The sequence below is a fragment of the Podarcis bocagei genome, assembly GCF_964188305.1.
Source record: "Podarcis bocagei genome assembly, chromosome: 5".
Lineage (NCBI taxonomy): Eukaryota > Metazoa > Chordata > Lepidosauria > Squamata > Lacertidae > Podarcis > Podarcis bocagei.
Window position 1 is genome coordinate 33,033,646 of NC_138129.1, and position 13,380 is coordinate 33,047,025.

The following is a 13,380-nucleotide window of genomic DNA, read 5'->3' on the forward strand; positions in this document are numbered from 1 at the left end:
TTGGGGGGCATTATGGGGTTTAAATTTACTTTAAATGCATAGTATGTACACACACACAGACACACAGAGTGGCTGTGTCTGTGTCGTTACTTTCCTCCTTACTCCTTCCTTTACATTTAAGCTAAGCAGGGCATAAATAACACAGAGGTACTACTCAAATGTTGCCATAGTTCAACATTTCTCCTACTCTAACGTGATTTTCTCTGTCTTAAGACCCATCCAGGATGCAGCTTGTGGGCAAACACATGCTTGGCACTGACATAGCTATATTTTTATTTCCTGTTGTGTGTTGAATTACATCTTATTTGTTTTGCAGTTGGCAAAGAATATTGGAAACACACAGTTTAATGACATTGTTGAAGCCAATCTTCCCAGCGCATCTCTAAAGCCTTCTACTAATAGTGCAATGTAAATAATCTTAATTGTGGTTTTTTTGTTTTTTTTTATTCTGGTGAGTGGGAAAGAGTGTTGGGGGGTGGGCAATGGGAGAAGCCCAAACATTTCCGACATTACATCACAAGCCAACTGTCAGAACAAAACAAATTTTGGTGACACCCATTGATTTATTGTCTATAATTGATTGTGGCAAGAACTTTCAAAGAGGGTTTCTTACATCCAGTGCATTAAGTGGTTATATTGTGAGAGATGGCAACTATGGAATCTATTAAAATAGATATTTTATACTTTGTTGGCATAGATCAGACCCAATGACGCATCAAGTCCATAATCCAGTTGAGAAGTGTAAAAGCAGGGAACGAAGGCAAAAGTCCTACCTCTCTGTTTACAAGGTCCTACTGTCAATGTTAGAAGAGTGCATCTTAGATATGTAAGAGAAGATAGCAGATAGACAATAAGGCAGCATGGTTTCACCATAGGTAGATTTTGCCTAACAAATTTATAGGAATACCTTGTACTACTTGTGACATAATATCTTATAAATGATGTAGGTTAAATTAGTAGAGAGTGCATGTGTAATAAGGATGTGAGGTTAACACCTGAGGACTTGGGCTTTAGAGATTGTCTGGACACAGACTTTCCTGCACTGCTGTTTTGATGTAGAGAGCCAGGTATATAGGAAGATCCCTGGTAAAATCCTGGTAGTTTTTTTAGCCTACCCTGCCCCCACCCCCAGTTGAACATAAGAACCCTGTTGTGTAGTAGTGGTAGTAAAGGTAAAGGTAAAGGGACCCCTGACCATTAGGTCCAGTTGCGGATGACTCGGGTTGCGGCGCTCATCTTGCTTTACTGGCCGAGGGAGCTGGCGTTTGTCCACAAACAGCTTCTGGGTCATGTGGCCAGCATGCCTAAGCTGCTTTTGGCGAACCAGAGCAGTGCACGGAAACACTGTTTAACTTCCTGCCGGAGTGGTACCTACTTATCTACTTGCACTTTGACGTGCTTTTGAAGCTGCTGGGTTGGCAGGAACAGGGACTGAGCAACGGGAACTCACCCCGTTGCAGGGATTTGAACCACCGACCTTCTGATCGGCAAGCCCTAGGCTCTGTGGTTTAACCCACAGCGCCACCCGCATCCCAGTAGTAGTAGTAGTAAGTGCTTTTTTCCTGGGGGGGGGTACTCAAGGATACATGGGTTTTCTCAGGGAAAGCTCCAGAGCAGAAAGAAAGAGTGCTCAGACACAGAGTTTTAAAGTGTGGACCATGATGAGAAAGCTCAGAGGACAGTTAAGTATAGATAAGCCCTAAGACAAGACTATTAAAACAGCACAATTAAAAGAGCTGAAACAGCAATTAAAACAATTAAAGCAGGAGGTTTGAAGCAGGAGATCAAGCAAATGCTTGTCTAAACAGGTGTGACTTCAAAAACCGGCAGCATGCCAATACTGATGGACCTCTCTTGCATTTCAGCAAGGTCAGCGTTCTACAACAACAATGACACTAGTGAAAAAACCTGTCTCTGTGTTACCGCAAGCCAATAATAATCAGACTGAGGGAAAAGAAACCAGGTTTCATATCTTGATCTTAATTCCCTTATTGGAGCACACTTTAAAACAATGGTTTATTTTCTGCTTCTGAAAGGGCAAGGTGTAAGATGTTTTACATAAAATATAAAGCATATCCTAAACTGGTCCACCCTGCAAACAAATCAGAAGAAATGCTCAATAGAGGTCAGGCATAGCCTAAACACTGTGTAGGTTTTGTGTAAGCAAATCATGATGAATGCTCAATAAATAGGTCATCTGGTGAAACCCATAGTCTCTACCCATAGATTGAAGCTCTGAACTTCTGCTTCTTGTTGACTTAGAGGCTATTCTTGACATCGGCTTTTCTGCTGGCTTTGCATCAAAATGCCCCATCAGAGCCATGGTTTCCAATTTGTGCTTTGCACCATTACAGGGCTCTCCGGAAGGATTTTATCATCTCCAAGTATGTTGATAGGAAGTATGTTGCTCGGAGGACCACAGAGAGCCCAGCTGCCAGGCTCAAGGACCTGCAGGATGCTGTCAAAGACAAGGATATATTTATCTTGCTTCAGGCATATGCTGAAAAGGTGGATTTAAATCAGGCCCTTCTGGAGTACAGGCAGGTGAGGCTTCTTCTGCCCCAAAGAGATGACAAGCACACCTACACTTTAGCAGAGATAACACCAATGTTGCAGGAGGAAAGCAGCACACACAGTCCAACCAGAACAGGTTTTATTGAACCCTGTAAGAGAAGGTATTTGCGCCTAGGCTATACAGTGGTGCCTCGCAAGACGAAATAAATTCGTTCCGCAAGTTTTTTCTTCTTGCGAGTTTTTCGTCTTGCGAAGCACGGTTTCCCATAGGAATGCATTGAAAATCAATTAATGCGTTCCTAGGGAAACCACCTTCAGACCAGGTCCAGGGACAGTCTGTCCCCCGACCTCTTCTGAAGGCTGGCGGTGGGAAGAAAAGCCCTTCTTCCCACCTCCCGCCCCGCAAGCTCCGGGGACAGGAGGGCTTTGCTGCCGACCGCCAGCATTTTAAAAGCCCCTGCTGTCCCGGGGCGATTTTAAAATGCTGGCGGGCGGGAGCGAAGCCTCCGCTGTCCCGGGGAGATTTTAAAATGCTGGCGGGCGGGAGCGAAGCGTTCGCTGCCGACCCCCAGCATTTTAAAATCTCCCCGGGACAGCAGAGAAGCTCCGCCCCGCTCCCGGTGGCCGTGCAGAGCTGCCTGCGGTCCTGGGACCAGCGCAGCTCTGCGCCGCCATCCCGAGCGGGGCGCTAAGTCCCGCCCCGCTCGGGATGGCGGCACAGAGCTGCCTGCCGTCCCGGGACTGCAGGCAGGTCTACGCCGCCATCCCGAGCGGGGCGCTTCGCTCCCGCCCGCCAGCATTTTAAAATCTCCCCGGGACAGCAGAGAAGTCTCTGCTGTCCCGGGGAGATTTTAAAATGCTGGGGGTCGGCAGCGAACGCTTCGCTTCCGCCCACCAGCATTTTAAGATCGCCCGGGGCAGCGGAGAAGTATCCGCTGTCCCGGGAAGGCAGGCGGGGGGGAGCAAAGACTTTTGCCCCCCCCCCCCCGCCGGCCTTCAGAAGAGGTCCAGGACCTCTTCTGAAGGCCGGCTGTGGGCGAAAGTCTTTGCTCCCGACCGCCAGCAATTTAAAACAGGTCCCCGGAGATTTCCCTATGGGCTTTCGTCTTGCGAAGCAAGCCCATAGGGAAATTCGTCTTGTGAAGCGCCTCCAAAACAGAAAACCCTTTCGTCTTGCGGGTTTTCCGTCTTGCGAGGCATTCGTCTTGTGGGGTACCACTGTACACTAAGGAGATTCATAAACTCTGAGTCACTGAATAGCATTGCTTTAGTTATTTGGCTATTTCTCCAAGGCCTTTTGCTTGCATAATAAAGCAACACAGTTGTTTCCTCTTCATTATTTTTGACTCAGCATTTGGCACCCAGGATCATATTCCCCTTTGCCTTTGTGTATTTTATGTACTTCTCCCTTTGTCTCTTGCATCTCATATACAGTATTGCCTCCCTTCCCCCTTTACAAAAAAAAAAACCTCTCAGGGAGAAATAATGACAGATCCACTGTACTTTATTTATTTAATGGTTATTTAGATTGTATTTTTGGATATTGCTGTTGAACTGTCTTGAGTTGCCTGCATAATTTGCAGCGTATAAACATTTTAATAAAATAAATACACAATGCATAGCATGTAGTTTAGCTTGAAGTTTATGCCAGGAACTGATTATAGAAAAATACAATTAAGAGCCTGCCTAAGCCTTCCCCTGAAGTTTTTAGAGCGATATGAATGCCATCAGGAAGTGATTTCCATGATGCTAAAGATCAATGGCTAGGACTTAGCAGTAAGCAAAGAAAGCAGCAAAACATAGTTGCACAATCACTTTGTCTTCTTCTTCTTTGTTTAAAGGAGCCAGGCGAGACACTTCTCCATCTGGCGGTTCTAGTATGTGACCGAACATCTTTGCATATTGTAGATTTTCTGGTGCAGAATAGGTAAGCTGACTCCCTAGGCCTCATGATAAATTGAGGTAAGACCTACTATTGAGGGGTTTTGTTTTGGGATTTATTTTTTATTTTTATTTTTTGCAACAACAACAGAAATGTCCTGAATGACAGTAGGAAGACACACACACACACACACTATTTCCTTGCAAAAAGCCATCTGCATTGTTTGGGGACGAAGGGAAGCTGCTTGGACTTGAAGAAGTCTTGTCTGTTTGGGCTCTTCTGAAGTTTTCTTCAGCCCCCTCTTCATGCCCCCCCCCCTTTTTTAAGCACTCTTTCCATTGAGTTGAAAAAGATATTAAAGTTCTCTATGGTGTTTGAACTAGAATGGCATGTTCCTTCATGTAAATCATCACCAGGCTGAGCATGTCATCCAGTGCTGAGCATGCATGTGTGAATTTGTGCCTGTTGTGTGCCAAAAGGCATTCTCTATATGTTACATGCTGTTGTGCTATCTTCTGAGTTTCCAGCCCTGAAAATGATGCTGACAATTATATACATGTATTTTAATTTGGTCATGTTAATTAGAAGATTGAGTCCCCGGACAAAAACAGAATTTAATTATTGGAGAGCTGGATCAGCTGTGTGTGTGTGTGTATTGTGTGTGTAATGGCACCTATCAACAGCTGGGGAGGGGTGGTGATGGCAACACTAACTCCCTCGGCTAATGAGGAAATGAAATGGTGGAGAGAACAAAGTGGTGTCAATTGCTGCTGTTGAAGCTGAGGCAGTACAGTGGTACCTCTGGTTACGTACTTAATTCGTTCTGGAGGTCTGTTCTTAACCTGAAACTGTTCTTAACCTGAAGCACCACTTTAGCTAATGGGGCCTTCAGTTCCCGCCATGCCGCCTGAGCATGATTTCTTTTCTCATCCTGAAGCAAAGTTCTTAACCCAAGGTAATATTTCTGGGTTAGCAGAGTCTGTAACCTGAAGCATATGTAACCTGAAGCATATGTAACCCGAGGTACTACTGTACAGTGGTACCTCTGGTTACGAACTTAATTCGTTCCGGAGGTCCGTTCTTAACCTGAAACCGTTCTTAACCTGAGGTACCACTTTAGCTAATGGGGGCCTCCCGCTGCCACCACACCGCCGCCGCACAATTTCTGTTCTCATCCTGGGGTAAAGTTCTTAACCTGAGGTACTACTTCTGGGTTAGCGGAGTCTGTAACCCAAAGTGTTTGTAACCCAAAGTGTTTGTAACCCAAGGTATTTGTAACCCAAGGTACCACTGTAATGGCAAGGTCCAGGTATATCTCTTTCTCTTCCTCTTCTAGTTCTCAGCAGTATTTAATTGCATAACCCAAGACTTGTTCCTCATATTCAAGCCATACTCCATTGCATTACCATTGTATTGCTTAGACTCACTGACTGTATATATTGTAAAAAATGTACATTTATCTGGAGTGTGAATGTTAAGTAAGGGGGAGTTATTTGTAGACAGATTCCACTCCTTGGTAAATTAAGCCATCAAAGAAATGAAGTACCGTATTTTTCGCCCTATAGGACACACTTTTTCCCCTCTAAAAATGAAGGGGAAATGTGTGTGCATCCTATGGGGCGAATGCAGGCTTTCGCTGAAGCCTGGAGAGCGAGAGGCGTAGGTGCGCACCGACCCCTCTCGCTCTCCAGGCTTCAGGAAGCTATCCACTCCCGCCACCGGGCTTGCAAGGCTTGCGGGCAGCAGCCTGCAGCCCGAAGCATGGGGCGCCCTCCGGAGGGTGCCCCGTGCTTCGGGCGGGTGTCGCAAAGCCTTGCGCGCCCGGAGGGAAGTCCCGCCAGGCGCGCGAGGCTTGGGGCGGCAGCCGTGGCTGGGGGGGGGAATAATTTTTTTTATTCATTCCCCCCCCCCAAAAAAAACGAGGTGCGTCCTATGGGCCGGTGCGCTCTATAGGACGAAAAATACGGCATTCTATAAATGGGAAACAATCTGCCTGGCTAATAATTGTCTCTCATCCAGTGGGAGCCTGGTGAAGCAGACCTCCAAGGGCAACACCCCACTTCATTACTGCAGCCTTCACAATAAACCTGAATGCATAAAACTCCTTCTACGGGCCAGAGCCAACATCACAATCAGTAAGTGGTTACCAAACAAAAATTACCGTTTGAGTTAGGAGGGGAAATAACGCCTTACTTGTCACAGCCTGGTTGGACACAGAGGAATGGTAGTAGGAACCTGCTGGGGAACCCACCAAGGGACGAAGGCTCAGAGCCCAGGGATTGGTGACACTGAGTGGTCAGAGGGAGAAGCCCTGGAAGGAGGAGGTGTCAGAGGTTGAAGGGGCAACAGGGCTTAGTGAGTTAGGAAAGTCTGTGGCAGAGAGAATCAAGAACCAGAGGCAGAAGCAAAAGCAGGTGAGTGTGAGAAGAGAGATCACGAGGCAGAGATGAATCAGGATAGTGAAGAGTCATGCAGTGTCTCCCCTCTCCTGCTGTGGCAAGCTCCCCTCATTTCCCCCTGTGCACATTTCCTCCTAATATATGCATTCTTGTAATTATTTGGTTGGAGAACTGAGTCAAAAAATTCAGACAAATGTAAATTTTGACAGGTGGCCATGTTTTAGTTCCCATATTCTTTTGGAAAGTGCCAATTTCAAAGATTCACCTTTAAATGTGAACTGAATCAAATTTCTCCCCCGTTCCTAAAAGTATGGTGATATCAATAGAGCTTAGTCTGTTGCTCTCATTATTACTCATTTGATGTCATCTGATATTTCTTAACAGCGAATGAAGCTGGAGAGACAGCCCTCGATATTGCTAGGCAAATGAATCACGATGTGTGTGAAAATCTGGTAAGAAATGGGAGGTTTATTTCTGCTTTGCCACTATAGGAAAGCAATGAGTTTGAGAAGTATTTAGAAAGGGCCAGGTTCAGACTCTGGCATCTCCATATTGGACTGAATGAGGCCTCTGTCTGAAAAGCAGATGAGCCTCTACCAGTCAGTGTAGGCAATACTGAGGCAGATGTACGAATGGTCTGACTTGGTGTAAGGTAGCTTCCTATGTTCCTGTGTCTGGAATCTGGACATACCCAAATATTGAGCTCTTGGCAAAATTAAATATCTAGTGCTCTGTATTTTCAAGAGATTCAAATTACTATGAAACTTTCGTTGCCCATTGCTCCTGTGCTTATTTTGTGTGCGCACTCTCACTTGGTCTTTGCTGAAAACAAGGTTATCAGGTTTACCTAGCACTTTAAAACTATACCCTGTAAAAGTAGTGCAGTTGTGTGAATTCACCTATGAAAATGAGAGAAGAGAAGTTGGGAGACGGTAGCCACCAAGTTAGACATATTCCTCTTCTCCCAGGCCTTTGGCCAGTTAAACAATCTATGGCCTTCTAAACTGGAAGGGGGTATTGTTTTTGTTACTATGTTATATAGTTTTGGGTTTTTATATTGTAAACGGCCCTGTGATCTTCAGATAAAGGCTGGTATAGATATTTAAAATATATATATGCAAGGCTTCTCTTCATTTGCATTTTGTAAAAGCTTTTTCTGCTTTAGTGAAAAACATGCTTCTGTGTGAGTAGTTAAGGAAGTGACAGAAATACAGCCCCAATTCACCAACAATTTATTGGCAATTTGTGGTGTTGGGATTATAGCCCCCACTACCCCTTCTCTTCTGGGTGCTTCCAGATGGTTATTTATTGTGGGATACCTGCTCATCATGCCCGCAAGTTTAAAAAAAATATTGCAGCATCCACACATCATTGGCATTAATATGGCAGCCTGCATCCTGACCTGCCCCTCTTTTAATTTGGATTTACCTTTTCCAGGGAAAATCTGATAAACTAAAAAAAAACAGCAATGACCCATTTGTGATATCTCAGACCTGTTTACAATATTAAACCTCCATATTAAGCTGGAAGCACCTTTTGTCCTTCGGCAGTACTATTTTCCACTTCCCCACTAGAACCCTGGAATACAAAAGAGAGCAGCTAGGACTCCAGCAAACTTAAAGTTTGCTTTGGAACTTTTCCAAACTATAATAAGAAAGAATGTGAAGAGATACTAGAGTGAGTGTCATCTCTCTTGCAGCTATTGCAGGCTCAAAATGATCAGTTCAACATGCGAGCTCATGTGGAATATGAGTGGCGGCTGGGCCAAGAAGACATGTTCGAAAGCGATGATGATCTGGATGAGAAGGTAAGGTCCCAGCACGTTTGATCAGTTGTTTTGTGAGCTGGAGGTCTGCCCATTGCTTCCCATTTCTCAGCACCTTCCTAAAACACATTTGGTCGCTTAAAGTTGGGTGCCTCTTCCAGCAGGGAGTTTGTGAAAATAGGCAAAACCGAATGGATATTTCTGTAGTCATTGAATTATAGAATTGGCAGAATCCCAAGAATGATCCACTACTGGGGTTATTAATGTGAATCATTTTAATCAATGTATTCCAAGGCCACTCAAAGCCAATGATTTCAGCATAATTGATTTTGTGGGTGGTGGTGCATGGCCGTTCTTAGTTGGAGGAGCGATTTGTCTGGTTAATTCCGATAACGAACGAGACTCTGGCATGCTAACTAGTTATGCGACCCCCGAGCGACATTCAGAAGACATCTTAAGGCGGCCCTATTCAGGGAAGCTTTTAATGTATGATATTTTAGTGTTTTTTGGTTTCTGTGGAAGCCGCCCAGAGTGGCTGGGGAAACCCAGCCAGATGGGCGGGGTACAAATAATAAATTATTATTATTGTGCTAGGCTGCAGCCCACGGGTTGTGATCAACATAGTGCTAAGGAGGTCATTCCATTAGCACAAGGATTTCTGCCTGCACAAGGAAATAATCTTCCCTTTCCTCTCCCACTCACTGTTCTAGGGATTCTCCAAGCAATCTGGAACAGACTTGGGGAGGGCATAGGCGAGGGAACAGGAGAGTAGGGTTGGAATCCTGTTGCATTAGTGGGGATCCTTGCACTTGCTTCTCTGCAACAAGTTAGTTGAATACAGGCCTGCATGTTTTAATCAAAGATTGCAGGGAGCTATTCACCACAGAGGAAAGCTCTTTATCATGCTCAAGACTACAATTATTACTTTTTTTTAAGGAGAGCTCCTTCATCATCATCATCATCATCATTATTATTATTATTATTATTATTATTATTATTATTATTATAAAATAGGGCTGCAATCCTGTGCACACATGCTAGGCATTAAACATGAATAAGGCTTCAGTCTTCACCATGAGGCGCTTGCCTGAAGAGAAAAAGTTCATTTAAAAAGCCATCACACAACTTAAGTGTTTCAAACTTAGATCCAAAATAGACAAGCATCTGGTTTCCAGGATCAGGCACTGACTATAATTATTAGTTCTTATTTGAACAAGGACCTCGGAATTGTAAAAAATGAATACGTCTCAAGGAGAAGCCCTTCATCCATTTATTCTACATGCATTGTGTACATCCTCTCAGCTGGAACTTCCATGTACAGAAGTAGTATACCAAACAACAGGGAACTGCTGTTGCCCTTTGTGACCTCTTGAAAGCGTCCTGGTGGCTGGAGGCTCTTGGAAGCAGAATACTAAATTAAATTGGGCTGCTGATCCAGCAATGCTGTTCTTGGGTAAGGTTTCTAGTATTTTATTCTGCTGTCTATTAACATGGTTTACATTTATTTGTTTCAGCTTAGTCCAGCGAAAAAAGATCGCTTTCATCGTCCTCAGAGCTGCTACAATCTGCCTGGAACAGCCTCTCAGTCATGGAAAAATCCAGCTGACTTCTCCAAGGGAGCCAGTCCACTATCCCCAGAGAAGCTCCGTGAGCTATACGCTGTGCCACATGTTTCTGCCTCTAGACCCACTGTGGCAACATCGCCCCCTGCCTGTACAGGCCCACCGCTGCCACCGCGCAATGCACCTAAAGGTTAGACAGCGTTGATAATGTCCTATTTCATCACTGCCTTTATAGCTACAGAATTATAGTGCTATAACTGTACCATTCCTGTGTTAGCTAATTCCCTGATGTACCATATGAGCCGTCTAATTACTGTACTCCCATTTTGCCTGAGTAGAGATGTTGGCTTCTGTCTCTCCACAATGTGCAAAGTGTACCCTACAGCTTTTTTGCAGGGGGGGGGGGCGGGACGGAGGGGAGTAAAGTGTAAGGGTGGTAAGGCCAAAGGTGCATTATTCATATCCACTTTTCACTCTGGTCAATAATGTATTTTAATGGGGATTTTGGAGACCTAGAAGACAGGGAGGCAGAGGTTGATATCCTTTCTTTCACATACCTCTGTGGGTGTGAAGAAGATGTAACTGATTGCTACTTTCAAGTGTAAATACTGCCATGGTGAGCAGTGTTGTGCATCTCCTATTTATATGCAAACTATACAATATATCTTAAATTTTGCACCTAGGTATGGATGGCCAGTTCCTTTATTTTTAGGGCATGGGTGCAGAACTCATGGCTGTCCAGACATTGTTGACGTACAAGTCCCATCAAGCCTCACCACTGGGCGTGTTGGCTGAGGCTGATGGGACCTGCAGTCCAACAACCTTCAACAAGAGTGTTATCACTGACTTTTTCTCTTTTTTTGGTCAGCCCCCAGCTTCCCTCCTCCACTGCCCCCATCCAGCTGGTCAGTCCTCCCTGCAGACACAGCACCTAGAAAGATCCTGCCTCCACCTCTGACAATCCGACATAAGCGGACCTCCTCAGAGCCTTCTCCCAGCACACCACTCAATCCTACCAGCCCAACTGCAGGTAAGAGAGCTCACTGAATCAGCTGAGGATTGCTGCATTGATTATAAAAATGAGGAACAGGAATATATCTAAATCTAGATTTATTGGGGGGGGGGAGGCTTTATGCTGAGGTATATCATTGGTCCACTATTGACATTGACTAGGGACATTAACTCTTCTTATTCACAAACTACCACAGGACCCCAGTGTGCTAAAATCTGGAAACACAGCTCTAGGTATATGAAGTTAGGAAACACGGGTGATTTTTTTTATACGCCTTCCTGCACCATTTCTAAATGTTGATTATCTGTGAATGCTCTGACACACTTTGAATATGTAGGCCACCACATCTTGCAAACCTGCAAAAAATATGATTTTAATCAAGATGTGGTGGGTTCACAAATTCAGTTCATCTGGCTAAAATTCCCTTTAAAAATCAAATTGGGTTTATTTTAGCACATTAGCTATTTCTTTAAAAATGCCCATCCGTTCATATACTGAATCACTTCAGAAGCATTCCAAACAATCCAGAATGGAGAGAGGATGAATGCATTCTTTTGAGGTAGCAAATAACCTTCAAGTTGATTACATGAAAGTCAGGGACTGTGGCATGATAGTGAGAATGGACCACAACTATCCTGAATGCACCACTCTAATTCACAACCATTTTGACATGTCATTGATGCTGTTAAGAGTCCACAAGTTGGGGTTTGTTTGTTTTTTGCTGCAGTGACAGGATTTGTGAATCCTCTGACATGTTGAGACGGCGATTTTATAATGCCTCCTTAGTGGATTCACATTTTGAAGGATTTTTGAGAGATTGTGAGATGTGTTTTGGGCATGTGCATATCAGAGGCAGGTCAGAACATTCACAAAATTACGGTAGTCATTGTGGCAAACAAGGTGTGGGGGGGACTCAACTGGTTTTACTATGTCATCAAAGGATTGTTTGCTCATAAGTTTATGCTATAGTAAACTGACCTGATGCTGGCTTGTAAACAGAAAAGTCCCTTTGTCTCTGTCTTAGACCCTAGATCTTTCTCCCTTCCAAGACGTTACTCTCCAGAAGGAGCCTCTTCTAGGAGGTTGAGGTAACCATGTGTGTCTGGAGGCTCCTCCAGACATCCTTTTCATTGCACATTTGTGATTTGTACTCATGAAGCTATTGGGGCTGTCATATGTGATCCCACTTTCAGTACTGTTTGCAGCTGCAAATGTTTTGCGGCAGTCTCCCGGCTTCATTTTTGGCCAGCTCATATATCATAGCTTACTGCTGAAATTCAGTAACTTTGCATACTACAATTGTTCTAGTTTATTTTTGTCCCGCTTTTGTTGCACTGTTGCACCCCCCTGGACACCAATAATGTGGTAGCTTTGGGGCAGCACTGCAGAACAAACTAAAGCAGAATAAATCCACCACTACTGTTGTGTCAAGAACATGTTGCAGAATGCCTCTGCAATAAAACACAGTTCTGGAGGGGCCCTGTGATGCAGAGCTGATTGCCTGGTGCACCCCAGCTGTGTTTTGAAATAGGGTGGTTGGGCAATCTTTGTCTTTGTCAATCTGTCTGTCTCTGTATATACTGCTCAAGAACAGAGAATGAGGTTTTAAAGCAGTTCAGTTAGGGCTCTTCCAGATTTCCTGTTTGTTCATCCTGATTCATTTGCACAGAATTTACACAGAGGTTATGTAATGTTGCCCAACTTTGCTGTCATCCCATTCTTTCCAGTATACTTTCCTGACCACCAAAATTTTTGTTTTGTTCTGCAAGAGCACCAAATTTACTTTAATTGTGCAAACTGAAGTTTCTGGTATATGATGGAATCATACCCGCAATATAGTGACAATATGGAAGCAACTTTAACTTGCATTGTGAATATAAAACTTATATTGGTCAGAATCCTCATTTACAAGACAGCTGCCTTTCTTCTGCTCACCTGTCCTGTCAGTTGGTATGAGTTTCTAGGTGGCTGCTGTTTTTTGAAGCACATCAATTAGGAAATGAGGGATTCTTCAAGGTGAATGAACACTCCCCCCCCCCTATTTCCTTTAGTTCTGATTCTTCTGAACTCCCTGAAGTGGTGGAGGATTCCTGGCAACAAGGTAAAACTCTTTCTCTCTCTCTCTCTCTCTCTCTCTCTCTCTCTCTCTCTCTCTCTCTCTCCCCCAGCATATACCAGCTTAGCTACTTCCTTCTCCCCACTACAGTCGTCCAACAATATTTCACATATTCTTTCCTTTTAAAGTT

The 13,380-nt window shown here is 44.3% G+C and overlaps 1 protein-coding gene across 6 annotated transcripts in view; it reads left to right on the top strand.

Annotated features, from left to right (window-relative positions):
• LOC308587322 (arf-GAP with SH3 domain, ANK repeat and PH domain-containing protein 1-like) overlaps positions 1-13,380 on the top strand; it is a 35,302-nt gene that overhangs the window by 17,151 nt on the left and 4,771 nt on the right. For all 6 annotated transcript variants that reach the window (XM_081194846.1, XM_081194847.1, XM_081194848.1 and 3 more), the window contains 10 exons: positions 317-408; positions 2,355-2,544; positions 4,356-4,441; positions 6,416-6,531; positions 7,180-7,247; positions 8,495-8,602; positions 10,075-10,312; positions 10,991-11,152; positions 12,159-12,222; positions 13,186-13,235. In XM_081194846.1, the coding sequence (XP_081050972.1) occupies positions 317-408; positions 2,355-2,544; positions 4,356-4,441; positions 6,416-6,531; positions 7,180-7,247; positions 8,495-8,602; positions 10,075-10,312; positions 10,991-11,152; positions 12,159-12,222; positions 13,186-13,235 (1,174 nt within the window). The remainder of the gene's footprint in view (positions 1-316; positions 409-2,354; positions 2,545-4,355; positions 4,442-6,415; positions 6,532-7,179; positions 7,248-8,494; positions 8,603-10,074; positions 10,313-10,990; positions 11,153-12,158; positions 12,223-13,185; positions 13,236-13,380) is intronic.